At 39.5% G+C, this 18,641-nt stretch overlaps 1 protein-coding gene and 1 non-coding gene across 3 annotated transcripts in view; both read left to right on the top strand.

Moving 5' to 3' along the window:
- HSD17B3 (hydroxysteroid 17-beta dehydrogenase 3) overlaps positions 1–18,641 on the top strand; it is a 51,212-nt gene that overhangs the window by 13,597 nt on the left and 18,974 nt on the right. For both annotated transcript variants that reach the window (XM_049634340.1, XM_049634330.1), the window contains exon 3: positions 17,586–17,661. In XM_049634340.1, coding sequence (XP_049490297.1) covers positions 17,586–17,661 — 76 coding nt within the window. The remainder of the gene's footprint in view (positions 1–17,585; positions 17,662–18,641) is intronic.
- LOC125928394 (U6 spliceosomal RNA) lies at positions 16,506–16,609 on the top strand. Its single transcript, XR_007459658.1, has one exon. It is a non-coding gene; the product is annotated as a U6 spliceosomal RNA (small nuclear RNA).

Raw genomic sequence — 18,641 nt, 5'->3', positions numbered from 1 at the left:
CTGCTCTGTGAAGGTCACCAGTATTAAAAATGTCTTGAGGGGCACCTGGGTGGCTCAGTTAAGTGTCCGACTTCGGCTCAGGTCATGATCTCACAGTTCACAAATTCGAGCCCTGCATTGAGATCTGTGCTGACAGCTCAGAGCTTGGAACCTGCTTCAGATTCTGTATCTCCCTCTCTCTCTGCCCCTCCCCAAGTAGTGCTCTGTGTCTGTTTTTCAAAAATAAATGTTTAAAAGAAAATTAAAATGTCTTGAGATTCCTTCCAGAAAATATAGACAAATCATAGCTGTATTCATACTTACATGCTAATACTATGGTAAAGATTGGCTGCAGAACAGAGACCTAACTGTAATCTAGAGACTGCAAAGAAAATGGGAGTTTTCCTGATTGGCAGGTGGTTCTGCCAGGTTCCTTCTATCTTCAAGGTTGGAGCTGAGTCACCAGCATGTTTGTGTCCTGCAAGCCACCTCTCTGCAAGGGAGGTTGGGAGTGTGGTCTAGTCACATGCCCAGGAAGAAGGAGTAACAGGTTTTAGTGGCCCACTAGCAGTCTCCATCAGAATTTACACCTGTATATTTAGTTTTTGCCCATGTAGGCACAAATGGGACAAGCACAAATCCTGTTCTGAACTTTTCTTTGTTCATTTGATAGCAGCATGGGGATCTTCCTGCAGCAAGGGCATATAGATGGCGTGCACTCTTGTAAATGATTTCAGGGTTAGCCTATCCCAGTGGTGTACCATGTCTTATGTCAGCTTCTGAGGGATAGACACTCAGGCTGGTTTTTATTTTTGTTTTCACAAATAATGTTTCAAGGCATACTTTTGAATATATACTTACACACATGCAAGTATACAACCCTATCAGTGAGATTACTGGCTCAATGGGGATTTGCATTTAAATGTTGGATACCCTTCACACCTGAAACTAATAGAACACTGTATGTTAACTAGACTGAAATTAAAATAAAAAACTTAAAATTATAAAAAAATGTTGGATACCCTTGCTAAATAGTTATCCAAATGACTGAACCAATTATAACCCATCTCATATTATTATAAGGTTTAAAATTTTTTTTAATGTTTATTCATTTTTTGAGAGACAGAGAGAGAGCGTGAGTAGGGGAGGGGCAGAGAGAGAGGGAGACACAGTATCTGAAGCAGGCTCCAGGCTCTGAGCTGTCAGCACAGAGCCTGATGCCGGGCATGAACTCACAATTGTGAGATCATGACCTGAGCCAAAGTTGGATGCTTAATGGACTGAGCCACCCAGGTGCCCGATTATAAGGTTTAATATTTATACAAAGTATAGATTTAATATAATATATAATACACATTTAAATATTATGAATTTTACTTTTTGTTTCTCTGATGCACATATTCTTGACCGTTAATGCCCAGAGAATACTAGAAGCAAAATGTAAGACTCAAGATTGTGTGGTTTCATTCCTTCACCTCTGGGCACCCCCCAACATCTGGGACCACACGGGTGCAGGCACAGTTCCTGGATCCAGCGTGACAGATCAGGTCAGTTGGAATTCTTCTCACGTCAGTATTCCTGGCAGCTCCAGGTAGTGGCACAGAGTTGGCCCTTGGATTAAAATCGCTTGACTAGCTCTGCCTCAGACCAACCCAAGAAAAATAACTGCTTGGCCCTGTTTTGAATATCATTACACATTTACTTGGCAATTTATGGTGATGTTTTGTCATTTCAGCAAGGAAATTTCTTCCCAATGTCTAAATTACTCTCATCTAAAGTACCTCAGTGGCACTCCCAGCTTGTTCTCTTTCATCTTGCCTTAAGTGAAAATAGCAGCTTTGAATTATTTTTATGTTCCCCTGGACTCATTGCCTTGTTACTGTGTGGCTTGACTTCAACCCTGTAATTTCTGATGCAGGCTTTGAATATCCTAGGTCCATTGTAGTATGTCATGGTTGTATGTGCGTGTGTGTGTGTGTGTGTGTGTATGTGTGTGTGTTGAGAGAGAGACAGAGACAGAGAGACAGAGATGCATCAAACAAGAGTGTATATAATCCATAGATGTGATTACAAAAAGTAATAAAATGAATAATGTGTCCCTTATCACCCAGCTTAAGAATTAGAACATCACCAGTGTCCTTGAAACTTACCATAGTCACATACATCCTGCCTTTGTGTTTTCCCCTCTCTCACTCCCATATGTATAAACATGATCATGAACATTGTGTAAACAATTTCCTTACTTAAAAAAAGTTCTAGGGGTGCTTGGGTGGCTCAGTCGGTTAAGCATCTGACTTCGGCTCAGGTCATGATCTCTTGTCATGAGTTCTAGCCCCGTGTCGGGGCTGTGCTGACAGCTCAGAGCCTGGAGCCTGCTTCAGATTCTGTCTCCCTCTCTCTCTGCCCCTCCCCCACTCGCACTCTGTCTCTCAAAAATGAATAAACATTAAAAAAAACACTAAAAAATAAAAGTTCTATTACATGTGCATGTATCCCTAAACAATATATTGGTTGCATTGTTAGTTTTGAACCTAACATGGATTGATTGATTCAGGTCTTCAGCAACCTGCTTCTTATTGATCAGTATTATGCTTTTGAAGTTCACCCATGTACAACATGTACAACATTTTCAGTATATATATCAGTGTATATATATATTTCAGTATATATATATATATCACTCTGTGATATAAATACATCCCAGTTTAGTTATCCTTTTCTTTGTTGAGAGACATTTCAGTAGTTTCTGCTTTTGCTGGTATGAACACTTTGTCCAGGCCTCCTGAAGGTCTTATGCAAGAGTTGAGAACACTCCCAGGAGCAGAATTGCTGGCTCACAGGTTATACATTGTCAACACTACTAGGTAATGCCAACTAGTTTCCAAAGTTTTGGTGTCAAAGTTACACTGACCTTATAAACCGAATAGGGGAATTTTACCTCTTTTTAATATTTGACAACGATTGTGCAATTTAGCCATGATCTTTTTTGTTTGAATGTTTGATAGAACTTATCTGTAAAACCATCTGCCACTGGAGTTTTCTTCGTGGGACAATTTAAGCTATTCATTTATATCATCATCACCTTATTATTATTATGTTTAGTGATTATAGAGCTATTTGGATTTTAATTTTTTCTTGAATAAGTTTTGGAAATTTGAATTTTTCTAGAAATATATATCCATTTCACCTAAGTTTTTAAAATAAAAAATTTTTAATGTTCATTTATTTTTGAGAGAGAGAGAGAGTGAATGGGGAGGCACAGAGAGAGAGATGGAGGCACAGAATCTGAAACAGGCTCCAGGCTCTGAGCTGTCAAGATCATGACAATGGCATGATCATGACACTGGCAAGATCTGACCTAGGCTGAAGTTGACACTTAACTGACTGAGCCACCCAGGTGCCCCAATTTCACTTAAGTTTTAAACTTTATTGGCCCCACTTCAGGTAAAATACGAGCACTGGGTGAGCCCTGCTTCTCTCTCTCTGTCTCTCTGTCTCTCTCTCTCTCTCTCTCTGCCCCTTGTGGGATTCTCTCTCTCTGCCCCTTGCTCACTTGTGCCCCCTCTCTCTCTGTCAAAAAAAATAAATAAAATTTATTGGCATTTTTTTTGGGTAGCATTCTCTTACTAAGTTTAAAAAACAAAAGCAGGAAATGAATTTAGTCTAAGACTGTCATCTAGTTAACCAAACAACTGAATGTTCAGAAAATGAGCAGAAAAATTGAGAGGTTAGGCAGTGGGGGGACACAGCCAGGTCACTCCATAAAATAAGTTGGGCCAGGGTGTTTACTCTCTTCCCACTTTCTCTCTTCTTTCTGGAATTCCAGTTACTCAGATGTTGTTTGTATTATTTCCGGAACTCCTATTATTCAGATCTTGAAATCACTCTCTATTTGTCTCTTTTTTCTCATAATTTTCATTTTATCTCTGCTCCCTTCTCTGCAAAAAGATTTCATCAATTTTATCCTCTGTTTTATTGAATTTTTCATTATTTGCTGTTTTTTAAAAAATTTCAAATTTCTAGGGGGCACCTGGGTGGCTCAGTTGGTTAAGCGTCCGGCTTCGGCTCAGGTCATGATCTCTTCCTTTGTGGGTTTGGGCCCCGCGTCAGACTCTGTGTTGACAGCTGGGAGCCTGGAGCCTGCCTCAGAGTCTGTGTCTCCCTCTCTCTGCCCCTCCCCTGCTAGCGCTCTGTCTGTTTCTCTCTCTCCCTCTTTCTCAAAAATAAATATTAAAAAATTCTTTAATTTCAAGTTTCTAAAAAATTAAGAATGAAAACTTTTAAAATAAATTAAGAATCATTCGCATTTCTGAGAGATCTTTTGTGTTTTGTTTGCCTGTTCTTTGCATAGAGCAGCAGCCTCTCTTACCCTTTGGGGATATATCGATTTTTTTTTCTTCTTTCAAAAAAATTGCGTTCCCCTTCCAAGCTGCTTTTTTTCCTGTTTGGCTCTCTGTCTTTCATGTTAACAGCTTTCCACAGATAATCATTGGTCTGTCCATGTCTGAGAGCTGGATTAGGGGAATGAGGACTCTGCCTGGAGTGTCTGAGCCAGATGGAGCTTGGAGCTGAGGGTGATTGGCTCCTGCTTGGGGAGCCCACAGGCCAGTGTCTTGATGTGGGTGAGACTCCCCAGAGAAGACGTAGCCTACTGCCTATATAGCAAAGGCCTGACTGCCATCTTTCTGGAGTCAGACCTGGTATGGACATAATTTGTGCAACTCCTTGCTCCCAGAGAGGACTCCTGTCTTCAACGTGTGGAACATGGAATGGAGGTGGGCATTCGGGCACTACGTCTTCTCCAACAGCTCTTACCCAATCCCCCCTCATTTGGCACCCCCTTTACTCCGGGTTTGGTGCTGGCAGTGCCTGAGAATTTTGAGGATTTTAGTGGTACAAATTTGGTCAGTTCTCAGTTTATCCCATGGCTGGTGTAAGACTTGGGATCCTGCCCATCTACTTCCTAGGAACCCAAAATTTGGGGTTGCTCTTGTCTTTTGGTACTATCTCTGTGGATTTATGGTTTTTTTAAAAAAAAATGCTTCCCATTTAATGGGATTTCAGGAGGAGCATAATTAACTACATGTGTTTAGTTTCCCCTCTTAACCCCTTTTCTGTATTTAAATTTTTTTTTATTTTAGAGAGAGAGAGTGCATGTTCGCTGCATGAGTGGGGGAAAGGCAGAGGGAGAGAGAACGAGAGAGGGAGAGAGAGAGAGAGAGATTGTCTCAAGCAGGCTCACCGCTTAGCCGCTTAGCGTGGAGCTCAACTCGCGGCTTGATCATGATCTGAGCTGAAATCAGGAGTCCAATGCTCAACTGATTGAGCCATCCAGGTGGCCATACCCTTTTCTATATTTTAAATCCAAGCTGGATCTCTAATTATGCCCACATTTTCATTCCTAATATTACTTATGGTTTATTTGTGCATTCTCTCTTTTTTCTTGATTAATTTTGCTGGAGATTTGTCAGTTTTATCAGTTTTTTTCAAAGACTCAACTTTCTTTTCTTTTTTTTTTTTTTAACACAATTTATTGTCAAATTGGCTAACATACAGTGTGTAAAGTGTGCTCTTGGTTTTTGGGGTAGATTCCCATGGTTCATCGCTTATGTACAACACCCAGTGCTCATGCCAACAAGCGCCCTCCTTAATGCCCATCACTCATTTTACCCTCTCCCCCACCCCCCCTCCACCTACAGTTTGTTCCCTGTATTTAAAAGTCTCTTAGGGTTTGCCTTCCTCCCTCTCTGTTTGTAACTATTTTTCCCCCCTTCCCTTCCCCCATGGTCTTCTGTTAAGTGTCTCAAGATCCACATATGAGTGGAAACATATGGTATCTGTCTTTCTCTGACTGACTTATTTCACTCAGCATAATATCTTCCAGTTCCATCCACATTGCTGCAAATGGCATGATTTCATTCTTTCTCATTGCCAAGTAGTATTCCATCGTATATATAAACCACATCTTCTTTATCCATTCATCAGTTGATGGACATTTAGGCTCTTTCCATAATTTGGCTATTGTTGAAAGTGCTTCTATAAACATTGGGGTACATGTGCCCCTATGACCCAGCACTCCTGTATCTGTTGGATAAATTCCTAGTAGTGCTATTGCTGGGTCATAGGGTAGTTCTGTTTTTTTGAGGAAACTCCACACTGTTTTCCAGAGCGGCTGCACAAGTTTGCATTCCCACCAACAGTGCAAGAGGGTTCCTGTTTCTCCACATCCTTGCCAGCATCTATAGTATCTTGTGTTGTTAATTTTAGCCACTCTGACTGGTGTGAGGTGGTATCTCAGTGGGGTCTGAATTGTACTTCTATGATGATGAGTGACATTGAGCATCTTTTCATGTATCTGTTGGCCATCTGGAGGTCTTTTAAAAATTTTATTTTATTTTATTTTTTGTATTAAATATAATTTATTGTCAAATTAGTTTCCATACAATACCCAGTGCTCATCCCAACATGGAGGTCTTCTTTGGAAAAGTGTCTATTCATGTCTTCTGCCCATTTCTTCACTGGATTATTTGTTTTTCAGGTGTTGAGTTTGGTAAGTTCTTTATAGAGTTTGGATACTAACCCTTTATCCTATATGTCATTTGCAAATATCTTTTCCCATTCTGTCAGTTGCCTTTTAGTTTTGTTGATTGTTTTCTTTGCAGTGCAGAAGCTTTTTATCTTGGTGAGGTTCACTTTTACTTTTAATTCCTTTGCCTTTGGAGATGTGTTGAGTAAAAAATTGCTGCAGCTGAGGTCAAAAAGGTTGTTGCCTGCTTTCGCCTTTAGGGTTTTGATGGTTTCCTGTCTCACATTTAGGTCTTTCATCCATTTTGAGTTTATTTTTGTGTATGGTGTAAGGAAGTGGTCTAGTTTCATTCTTCTGCATGTTGCTGTCCCATTCTCCCAGCACCGTTTGCTAAACAGAATGTCTTTTTTCCATTGGATACTCTTTCCTGCTTTGTCAAAGATTAGTTGGCTATACATTTGTGGGCCCAATTCTGGGTTCTCTATTCTATTCCATTGGTCTATGTGTCTGTTTTTGTGCTGATACCATACTGTCTTGATGATTACAGCTTTGTAGTAGAGGCTAAAGTCTCGGATTGTGATACCTCCTGCCTTGGTTTTCTTCTTCAATATTACTTTGACTATTTGGGGCAAAGACTTGACTTTCAAAAGAATGTTACCTGCAATTGTGTAGTGTTTGTATGTGCCCATTGGATCAAATGTATTATATCTGTGGATTCTGTAGTCAGTATTCTAACCAAATGTTTGTGTGTGTCATCTAACAATTACCAAAGTGGGAAATTAAAATCTTCTATTCTGGTGATGTATTTTTCAGTTCTTCTTGCAGTTTTATGTAAAGCTACTTTATTAGGTAATCCTGAACTTTGAGGAACTGAACTTTTTACTGGTCTGTAGTTCTAGGAATACTTACATGCTTTAGAGCCTGTTTTGATTGATATTAAGAAAGTCATGCATTTTTTTCCTTTTGGTTGTTATTCATCTTGTGTATAATTTTTTTCTCTTTTTAGTTTCAACCTTCCTGTGTGTACTTCTTGAAACTAACATAAAGGGAGATTAAAAATCCCTCTCTGATATTCTTTGTCTTCACTAGAACATGCTAGTACAGTCATTTCTAAAATCTTGTAGACATTAGGGTTACAGTATAACTGTTGTGTCCATTTAGGCAAATAATTCAAAGGATTAACCAATATTTTATCTTCAGGGTTGTAAAAACACAATTCTCAAACGAAGATACATGCTAGCATTTGTTAAAATTTTATTCAATGTAGTAAGGAAGGATCCAGAAGGAAGCCAAATTGCTGATTGTGTGAGAGTGTCTGAGGAATAAGGATTTATATAGTCAGTTGGAAAGGAATGTGCAATAATAATTGCCAAGTTACGTACCAGATGGGCCAACTTTCTATGGGGTATAACCGTGTCGCCTCTGGGTTAGCTTCTCTGCTAGACAAGAAAGTCCTGACAACCCTCCGTCCCTCACCTGGCTGGCTGTGAGCTGTCCATACCTCCAAGGGCTGAGGACTGTTAAAAATTCTGTAGCAGCAGGGGCGCCTGGGAGGCTCAGTTGGTTAAGTGTCTGACTCTTGATTGCGGCTTAGGTCATGATGTCACTGTTTTTGAGTTTGAGCCCCACGTGGGTTGACAGTGAAGAACCTGCTTGGGATTCTCTCTCTCTCCCTCTCTCTCTGTCCCTTCTCTGCTAGTGTTCTCTCTCTCTCTCTCAAAATAGATAAATAAACTTAAACTTAAAAAAAAAACCCAGCTGGGGCACCTGGGTGGCTCAGTCGGTTAAGCATCCGACTTCGGCTCAGGTCATGATCTCACGGTCCGTGAGTTCAAGCCCCACGTCGGGCTCTGTGCTGCCAGCTCAGAGCCTGGAGCCTGTTTCAGATTCTGTGTCTCCCTCTCTCTGACCCTCCCCTGTTCATGCTCTGTCTCTCCCTGTCTCAAAAATAAAATAAAATGTTAAAAAAGATTTTAAAAAAACAACCCAAAAGCCCAGCAAAGTTACATGCCCCAAAATTTCCAATGAGGTCAAGCAGGCTTCTTAGAAAACATTCTGGGATGGTATTTAAAAAAAAAAAAAATCAAACAATCATCATTGTGCCTGTATTTAAGTTTGGGATGAAGTGGGGTTTTTTTTGAATGTTTATTTATTTTTGAGACACAGACAGAGTGTGAGTGGGGGAGGGACAGAGAGAGAGGGAGACACAGAATCTGAAGCAGGCTCCAGGCTCTGAGGTGTCAGTGCAGAGCCCGATGCGGGCTTGAACTCACAATTGTGAGATCATGACCTGAGCCAAAGTCAGACACTTAACCTACTGAGCCATAAGGCGCCCCTGGAAGACTTTTTTTTTTTAAAGTAATCTCTATGCCCAACGTGGGGCTTGAACTCGCAGCCGCAAGATCAATAGTCACATGCTCTACTGACTGAGACAGCCAGGCACCCCCAAATTTACATAAATGGAATCATATAGTATGTACTCTTTTTTGGTTTGGTTCTTCCACTCAGCATAATTATTTTGAAATTCATTCATGTTGCTGTGTATATAAATCATTCCTTTTTACACTGAGTAGTATTCCATGGATCGGCTGTACAATAATTTATCTGTTCACCTGTTGATGGACATTTGGGTTGTTTTCAGTTTGGAGCTATTACAGATGAAGTTGTTACTAATTCTTGTTCAAGTCTCTGTGTGGACATGTATTTGCATTTCCCTCTCTCAATTTCTTTTCTTTCATTCCCATCCCCCATTTATCTTCCTCTCACATGCAACCTTGCTAATATGTTTGATTTGTATTCTTTTGTTCATATGTATTTTTATAAAATGTTTACTGTTTTGTGAACATCTTTTCGTCTATGAAAATATTTTACTAATCCAGGTACAGAACTGGTCTTTCTGTATTTAGTTTGGGGGAAAAAAAGGGGTGTTCTTGTTTTTGTAACTTATTTTTCAAAAAGATATGAATTTGTCTTTGCTATAGAATCATTAAGTTCAGTTCTCATTGCTCAATACCAGGCAAAGCCATGGAGGCCCTGTGTAATGACCATGGAGCACCGTAGGTCATTTGTTTGCCTCATGTCAATTTGAGCCCTGGGAAAAAAACCTAGACCCTGAGTGGTTGCATGGGTAGGGAGGCATGGCCTGGACTGTTGGGTTATCTGCAGAGGACATTGTGTAAGGAAAAACAAATTTCTCTTGTATTACGCCACTGAGATTTGGGGCTATTTTGTTACTGTAACTTTGTCTGTCCTGTCTTGCCTACTACAGACTGAGTACAGTAACAAAGGAAACACAGTGAATAGAAAACTAAAACAAGATAGACAGTTGGTGCAGTATATTTGCAATCACAGTAAATATGACTTGGTTATATTTCCTGATAGATATGAGATAACCTAGAAAGAACTAAAAAAAAAATCCAATGTTAAATACAGGAAAGTAAAGTTGAAAGTATCCTAGTTTGCATATCCTAGGAAAATGCAAAAAGACAGGAAAGGATATTGCTCCCAATATCAGTATTAGACAAAATGTAATTCAAGATTATAAAAGGGGCACCTGGGTCACTCAGTCGGTTAAGTGTCCAACTTCGGCTCAGGTCATGTTCTCATAGTTTGTGAGTTCAAGCCTACATCGGGCTCTGCGCAGACAGCTCAGAGCCTGGAGCCTGCTTCAGATTCTGTGTCCCTCTCTCGCTCTGCCCCTCCCCTGCTCATGCTGTCTCTCTCTCTCTCTCTCTCTCTCTCTCTCAAAAATAAATAAAACATTAAAAAAGCATAATAGAAATGTTCATATTTATAAGATTCATATGATTAATACTGAGCCAATTCTATTTCTGACAATATAACTTTGAAATATTGAAAGTAGAAACCGATCCAGAGAAGAAGTGTTTGATGAATTTGCAACCACTGTAGGAGATTTCCATGACTCTTTCAGAAACAGAACTGATAAACGGGCTTTGCAGGACTCACTGGGCACACTTGTGACTGTTTCTCTTTGTCTTTTTTAACCTGTTCCATAGCTCTGGTTCTTTCTCTACCTCTGGTCCCGTTACTTCACTGATTCCCTCTGGTCACTTCCAGATGCAAACAGGTTTCAACTCCACAGTCCCAGTGTCCAGTCACCTGCAATAATGAAAATATTGAACATGAAATAAAATTAAATCTCCCCTACTGCAGCTGGGATGTGCTTTGGAGACCATGCTCTGGGGACATGACATAGTGCTGTGGTCTGCTTCTCTTTCCCAGTTGCCAACTGAGATGTCTGAATCTGCCAGGGGTGAGGAGCAGGAGTTTGGAGATGGTCGGCAGAGAAGAGAAGGAAGGATAGGATAGACCTGGTACCGTCCTAAGAAGGAGACTGGCTGTCTGGGCCTGGTGACTGACATTCATGTGACTTATGGGGCACTTTCCTGGGTTCTCCACACCTCACATGGCTTTGGTGAATGTGCTCTCATCTTGCATCCTGACCTCCTTAGCCCTTGAAATCTTCCTCCAGCTCCGCTTCTGCTGAGGTCTCTTTGCCTTGGGGTGGATGTTTTGTCTAGACTCTAACCCCATACCTATTCTTTCCCACATCTGGTCCAGGAGAAACAGTCAAGCAAGTCTGAATGGTGGCCTAGCTCATGGCAGCAGAAAGCTCCAATGTCAGAGCATCAATAAGCCATGATTCTTGCTCTTTAGATTTTGGGGAGTGTTGGTCAGATGGGTCTACAGTTTGAGCATAATGAGTAAGAGATAATCCTTTGTCGTGTTAAATTGCTGTAACTTGTGACCACAGCATCGCCTATGCTCCACTAACTGAATCAGCAGAAACCAGGGAGGGTAGGGGGCGATAAGCTGGATAGCATGATGCATAGAAAACATGAAATAAGATGGGATGGTACCCCCACCCCTTTTGACTTGAGGCTCCTCCCTCACCCTGCCCTTGGGGATGGGAATCGTAGCTTGGTAGCAGACAAAACCAAAGAAATCCTCTTCACAAAGCCCTCTGATTTGCTATGCTCCTTATCTTGACATATTTTTTATATGAGTGAAGGGTGCCCTGTGGATGGGCTCAAGAATCACATTGTCAGGTTACTTAGATATTATTTTGTAAATTTTTTTTCTTGGTTTGCTCTCTGAAATGATTTTGTGATCCAATTTCTATTGGGTCTTTGCACTTCTGTTGAAACTTCTAATTTAACATCTTACTACATAAATACAAATAATTAAGTTTATAAGGAATTTGAATACCCTCTCATACAGGTTTAACCAATACTTGGTAAGCCATTTGGTAAACCTCACTTTTAATTTAAGAGACAAAAATTTATAAAACCTAGCCAATGAAGAGCTAATACACATTCCTTAAGGATACACATGGAACATTCATAAGAGTGCACTTATTGGAAAGAAAATTGTGATAAGTTACCAATGGCAAAAAACATACCATTATGTTCACTGACTACTATGCAATAAAATTAAAACAAATCTTAGAAAATGACATCCAGAACACCTGGGTGGCTCAGTTGTTAGAGGGTCAGACTCTTGATCTTGGCTCAGGTCATGATCTCGCGGTTCATGTGTTTGAGCCCTGCATCGGGCTCTGTGCTGATGGTGCAAAGCCTGCTTGGAATTCTATTTCTCCTTCTCTCTGCCCATCCCCAGTTTGTGCCCTCTCTCTCTGAAAATAAACAAATACACATAAAAAAGAAAGAAGAAAAAAAAAGAAAAAAGAAAATTATATCCACCCTGTCATCTATATTGAAAAATTATACCTCAGTGTAACTCCAAAAAATAAAAATGGACATTCCTGTGAATTATGGTCGAAATGCTATGCGTTTCAAAGTGAAGATTTTTGGCTTTAAAGGCATCTATTAGAAAATAAGGAAGATTGTAGATAGTCTTAGCTTTCAAGAAATTCTAGAAAGGGAACAAAATAAATCCAAAAGAAATAGAAGGAGGAAATTAATAAAGAGAACAAAAATGGGTGACAGAGACAATAGGAATAAACTGAACTGATCATTCAAGATTGATTCTTTAAAAAAAAAAAAACAGAAAAGGGAACAAATTTTTGAAAACCTCAAAAAAAAAAAAAAGAAAAAGAAAGAGAAGGAACAATGTTGGGAACCTAGCTACAGACAAGGAGATTTAAAAAAAAGTAGAGGAAGAAGAAAAAGAAAGGAAGAAAAGACTATCTTTGTATCAAGTGAAGTGTGTCAAGTGTATCAAGAAAAGACTATTTTTGTATAAAGTGAAAACTTAGATGAAAGACATTTCCTATGGAAACATAATCAAAGTTGGCTCAACCCATGCATGAGATGGAAAAGGCATTTATGAATATCTACAAAACACCCAGATGTTACTTGTGAGTAAATATTACTAAATCTTCAAGGAATAAGAAAGAAATACCAAAAAACCAAAATATTTCTAGGATGACCAACCAACTTGATTTGCTTGGGACTGGGGCAGATCCTGCGGTGTGGGACTTTTGGGTTTAAAATTGAGAAAATCCTGGGACAAGTTTCAGGAATTGTGTAGACAGATTGGCATGACTCTGATATCAAAATGGGACAAAGGTAAGAAGAAAATTGGGATCCAAGTTAAGTATTAGCAAACTGAATCCAGCTGTTTTAAAAATAAAGTAATTTGGCAAAAAGGAATAGATGAAAGTGTTCTGAAATTGATAAAAAATAACTTCCAGAAATAACAGGAAACCTCATGCTTTGTACTGAAAAACATTAGGGGCGTCTGGGTGGCTCAGTCGGTTATGCATCCGACTCTTGATTTTGGCTCAGGTCATGATCTCACGGTTTGTGAGTTTGATCCCTGAATCAGCCTCTACACCAAGCATGGAGCCTGCTTGGGATTCTCTCTCTCCCTCTCTCTCTGCTCCTCCCCCACTTGTGTGTGCACGAGTGCGCGCGCGTTCTCTCTCTCTCTCAAATAAACAAAAAAATAAAAGTGTTCTCAGTATGGGAGAGAACAGACAGTATATTTGCTTGACGTAGCACAGGAGATATTATCCAAGATAACGAGGCCAAAAGTATGCAAACATTGGAGAGGAAGGGACAAAACTGTAATCTGTAGATAATATTACTGTCTATGATGAAAAGCCAACCACTGATGAAGAAATTATTACAATGAATAAAAGAATTCAGCGAGGTGGCTGGGCAGAGTTCCTAATCACTAAGGGTAACAAAGTAGAATACATAGAAAAATAACTGATACTATTGGGTGCTTTCCTATGTGACAGGCTCTGCACCATGCACTTGTGGTATGGTTTTTTATTTGATTCTCAGAACAACTTAATGAAGTATATCTATTGGTGTCCACGATTTGCCAATGCGGAAACTCTTTGGTCTGAGTAACTTGTGTGCACAGGTTTAAGTGGTAGAAACAAGAACTGAACCTAGGTATTTCATTCTAGAGTTTCCTCTGCTTTCCATAATAACTTAATTCATGATGGCAACAAATAAATGTAAGATATTGGTGACAGATACAGTTAAATGTCCTCCCATATCCTTACTTTTTTCCCCCATGGTGTAGACTTACAGCCAGAAGCGGCTGCCCAGCCAGGGCATTTCCCAGACTCCTTTCCACCAAAGTGGGGCCATGTGACTAATTTGGCCAATGGAATCAGGCAGAATGATGTGTATCACTTCTTGGTCAATGTGGTTAAAGGAGGGGATGTATCTTCTCTGTCTTAATCCTTGCATGGCTGGGTGTCAACACCCAGGGCAATCTTAGAAACCTAGTGTTGAAGATGGCAAAGACTTTCTCAGCATGGGACCTGAATGACTATGTGAAAAAGAGTTTATAAGACAAAAACCAAACTTCATTGTGTGAAACCACTGAAATTTTGGAGTTCTCTGTTATGTGAGCTAATGTTATGTTAACTAATACAAAATGTCCAAGATTTATGTGAAGACACTTCTAAAATTTTTGAGAAGAACACATGGGATTAGGACAAATGGATACCAAATGTCTGGATGAGACAACTGATTACTGCAAATATCGTAATATTTCAAAATATTATTTACCCTAAATTTCTCTAATTTAAATATAATACTTGACTAGACAATTTTATCATTTATTTGGAAAGTTAAACTAAGAAGATAAAAACATTTTGAAAGAGAACAATAAATGGTAGGAACTTGCTTTTTCACACATCAAATATCAAAGCCTATTAGAAGATTGTGATTAAATCATAAATGGCACTGGCACAGAAATTGACTAACAAATTGGTGAAACAGAACAGGTAGATCACGAATAGACCCACGGACATGTAAGAATTTGGCATATGACTAACTTGGCATTTAAAAAAATTTTTTTTAATATTTATTTTTGACAGAGAGTGAGAGATGGAGCATGAGTGGGGGAGGGGCAGAGAGAGAGGGAGACACAGAATCCAAAGCAGCCTCCAGGCTCTGAGCTGTCAGCACAGAGCCCGATGCGGGGCTCGAACTCACAGACTGCGAGATCATGACCTGAGACCATGACCATGATCATGAGCTGAAGTCGGACGCTCAACCGACTGAGCCACCCAGGCGCCCCTAAGTTGGCATTTTAAATCAAGAAAGAATGGAGGGATGCCTGGGCTGGCTCAGTCGGTTGATTTTGGCTCAAGTCACAATACTAGGGTCATGGGATTGAGCCCTGTGTCGGGCTCCGTGTTGACTGTGGAGCCTGGTTAAGATTCTCTCTCTCTACCTATCTCTCTCTCCCTTTGCACTCTCCCCCATTTTCTCTCTCTCTAAAAAAGTATAAAGAATGGAGAAATACAAAACTTTTGTAAAGAAAATTGCCACCCATCTTGCAAAAAATAATGTTAGGTGATTTCACGCTCAGGTTATTCTCAAAAATAAACGAACAGGAAATATAAAAATAGTGTAAAAGGTTATAGGAAAATATATCCTTGGAGTTATGGAAGTTCATAAAGGAAGTTTTTAAAAAGCCATAGAAAATATTTACGAACGATAACATGAAAATTAATATATAATGTATGGTAAAGGTGCCATAAATAAAGGAGAAAATACTAAATATATAGTAAGCAAATAATTAATACTCAGAATATGTGAAAAAAACCACAAAACACCTAAAAATTTATTTAAAACTGACAACCCAGTAGAAGAATGGGCAAAAGAGTACACACCAGTAATTCATACAAATGTCCAAAAAAAAAAAAAATGCTCAGCTCCACTGATAACTATAAAAATGCAAATTAAAACAATATAAGGATATAATTTCTTGACCATTAGATTGGGAAAAGTTGAAAAGGTTGCTAATATAAAATACTGGACAGAGTGTGAAGAAATAGCTATAGTTGTATTTTTGGTGGTATGGTTTTAAGGCACCGTATTTTGGCAACACTGTTAAAATTTTAGAAGCATGCACCCTTTGATACAATTCCACTTCTTGACTATCTACTCTAGGAATTGATTCACTTGTATATATGAAGAGTTATATAGAAGGGTATTCATTGTGGTAATATAGGTAATGGGAAAACTTAAAAATAACTCCAGTGCTCACCCTAAAGTGAACTACAGGACACTATGAAACTGGAGTGATGTGGAGATAGATAGGATACTTAGAAATAAGACACATCATCAGCTTAAAAACACAATCTTTATAATGCCATTTATAAAGTGTGAAATGAATGTTTATTTCTGTATGTGCTTATATATGTATGTAGATGCAGAGAAAAAGGTAAGCAGCAGGAGCCTAGGGGTGTATAGGGGTTTTGGAGACATCTTTTACAATAAGATTGTATTTGTGTATTGCATAGATAATTTAATAAATTAAAATAGAAAAAGATGTAAACACTGAAATTTTTATTTGGATGGTTTTGGTGGGAATTGGGTGTGTGTGTGTGTGTGTGTGTGTTTGACATCTCTCTGGGTGATTTTGAGATCATTGGCTTGAAGATTGAGTTGTTGGCTATTGGAGATCACATATTATAGTCTTTAATTCAGCTGCTTATGTATTTTCTATAATCTGTAATTCCTTATGAAAATAAAGGCACAGTGCTTACTTCTGCAAGACATATACTAAATCTAGAACGACACAGAGAAGATTAGCACGGCCCCGCACAAGGGTGACACATAAATTCATGAAACATTCCATATATTTGTTAAGATGATAAGTTTTATGTTATATGCATTTTACCACAATTAAGATAAAAGATAAAGGTATAAATAACTTAATTAAAACCATAGAGAAAGATTTCAACTAACAGGCCCTTTTGTCACTAACTCAAATGTTATCAGTCTCGGTTTAAACAAATGTTAGTTTTTCCCTTTGTCTTCAGGGAAAGCTCTAGCTTTTCTCACAGTAGCAGTTTTAGGTGTGAGGAGTCTCGACCTGTCTGGGACCGCCCAGCATACTGAGTTTGCCTGTCCCCTGTGCCACGTTAATGTGGACCTCTTCTGTGCACTGCCACTTAGCCTTGGAGTTGAGGCACTATCCACTCTGAAGAAGAGTTCCTCCCTGATCTCAGAGAAGCGTCTATTTACCCTCTGGTTCCTTATTCTATTTTTTGTCCTGCTGGGAGCCAAGAGAGAGGGCTCAGGCCATGTCCATGCCCAAGTGCAGTGATTGCCCGAGTGAAGTGAACCACGAGAAAAATGTCCTTATGAATAGGAATCAGCTCAAGAGTTGCTGCAGAAATACAGTTTTTAAACAGGGAGTACTGCCCTATACTTGTTATATAAATTATACTATAAAATCTTCTAAATTCTGAATTCCAAAACACATTTGGCCCCAGGCATTTCTGATGAGAGCGCATTCAGAGGGTTTTTTTTTTTTTTAAATAAAAAAGGGTCTGTGGGTCTTTTATTTTTTTAAATAAAAAAGCTCTTAGAATAGTTTTTGGCACATAATAAACACCTAAAAATAAACTATTATTATGTCACATATAGCTTGGCCCCATGTGGCTGTTTTGCTCATAATCCAGAAATCTTTGTCACATTCTGCACATTTAAACCCAGGAGAAGCAAGCACATCACCTTGTGACCAAGTGGGTGATGTTCCAATTCACCTTTAAAACACGACTTCCCTATCTGCTTATCATCTTGCTCATTTTCAGTTTTCCCACCCCCATTCCCAGCTAGCAAGACAAGGACTCAATGTTGTGCTTATCAGCCGGACACTGAAAAAACTACAGGCCATTGCTGCGGAGATTGGTGAGTGACCCAAAGAAATAAGGGAGATGTTTGTGGAGCCCACCAACCAAGTCTGTAGGTTCTGTCTGTAGAGGCCCCGTCAGCATTCCTAAGGCTGCTCCTGATGCCTGATGCACTGGTCCTTCTGCAGGGAGCTGACTTTACAAAGTTAAGGGCAGGACATAAGTGGCATTAGTTCAGCAGGGATTCTGTGGGCTGGGTGAAATAGGAACAGACACATGCACACATAGGTCTACTCTCTCCTTGGTGGAGTGTCTTCATCTCTCGAATTAGTTCTGCTCATCCAGAGGTCCCAGCTGTTTCATTGCTTCTGCTACTTCCTTCAAAAGCAGAATCTATGTTTGGGCATTTCCCTGTGTCTGTGCCCTGCTCCTTGCAGGGAGTTGAGGGATAGTCCTTGCTGGTGGTTATCAGATTTTTAAAAAATATTTGATCCAGGGCTGCCATGTATGGTTGTAAAAGTTGTACACTGTACAACTCTATGAGGCAGCATTTATACTATAATATTTGATCATTATGATCCACTGCAAGGTGTTGTTAGTTAATAGTAATCATATCCCTTTTTAGGTATTTTATTTTAATAATTATTAATTTAGTAATTTGTAAAATCCTTACCTCAAAAGAATGAGTCTTCAATTATGAAGACTTGTGAAGACTGTGACAGGCTGTCAGGGGATGGCCTTGTGTCTCTGGGGGAGATTTGGAATAGTGTGGGATGGTGGGAAGTGTGGGGCTGGGCAATCACACTATGGAGGCTCAGTGCCCTTCAACCAATGAATTCTGCTTTTGTTCCATGTCTGGATATCAAAAGTAACTTTGACCAAAACTAGGATATCCTTCAGTGTTTCTCTCATAATGCTAAGATGTGCTTTTTATTGTCCTTGAAAAGCAAGAAGTGTCTTTGGCCTGAAAACATCCCCCACCTGCCAAACTATGCCTCAAGATCACTTGTCCCAGAAATATTGGGTTTAACTCCAAAG

This window comes from Panthera uncia, chromosome D4 (genome assembly GCF_023721935.1).
Source record: "Panthera uncia isolate 11264 chromosome D4, Puncia_PCG_1.0, whole genome shotgun sequence".
Classification (NCBI taxonomy): Eukaryota; Metazoa; Chordata; class Mammalia; order Carnivora; family Felidae; genus Panthera; species Panthera uncia.
The sequence above is the reverse complement of the archived record's forward strand: the minus strand, read 5'-3'. Positions and strand labels throughout refer to the sequence as shown.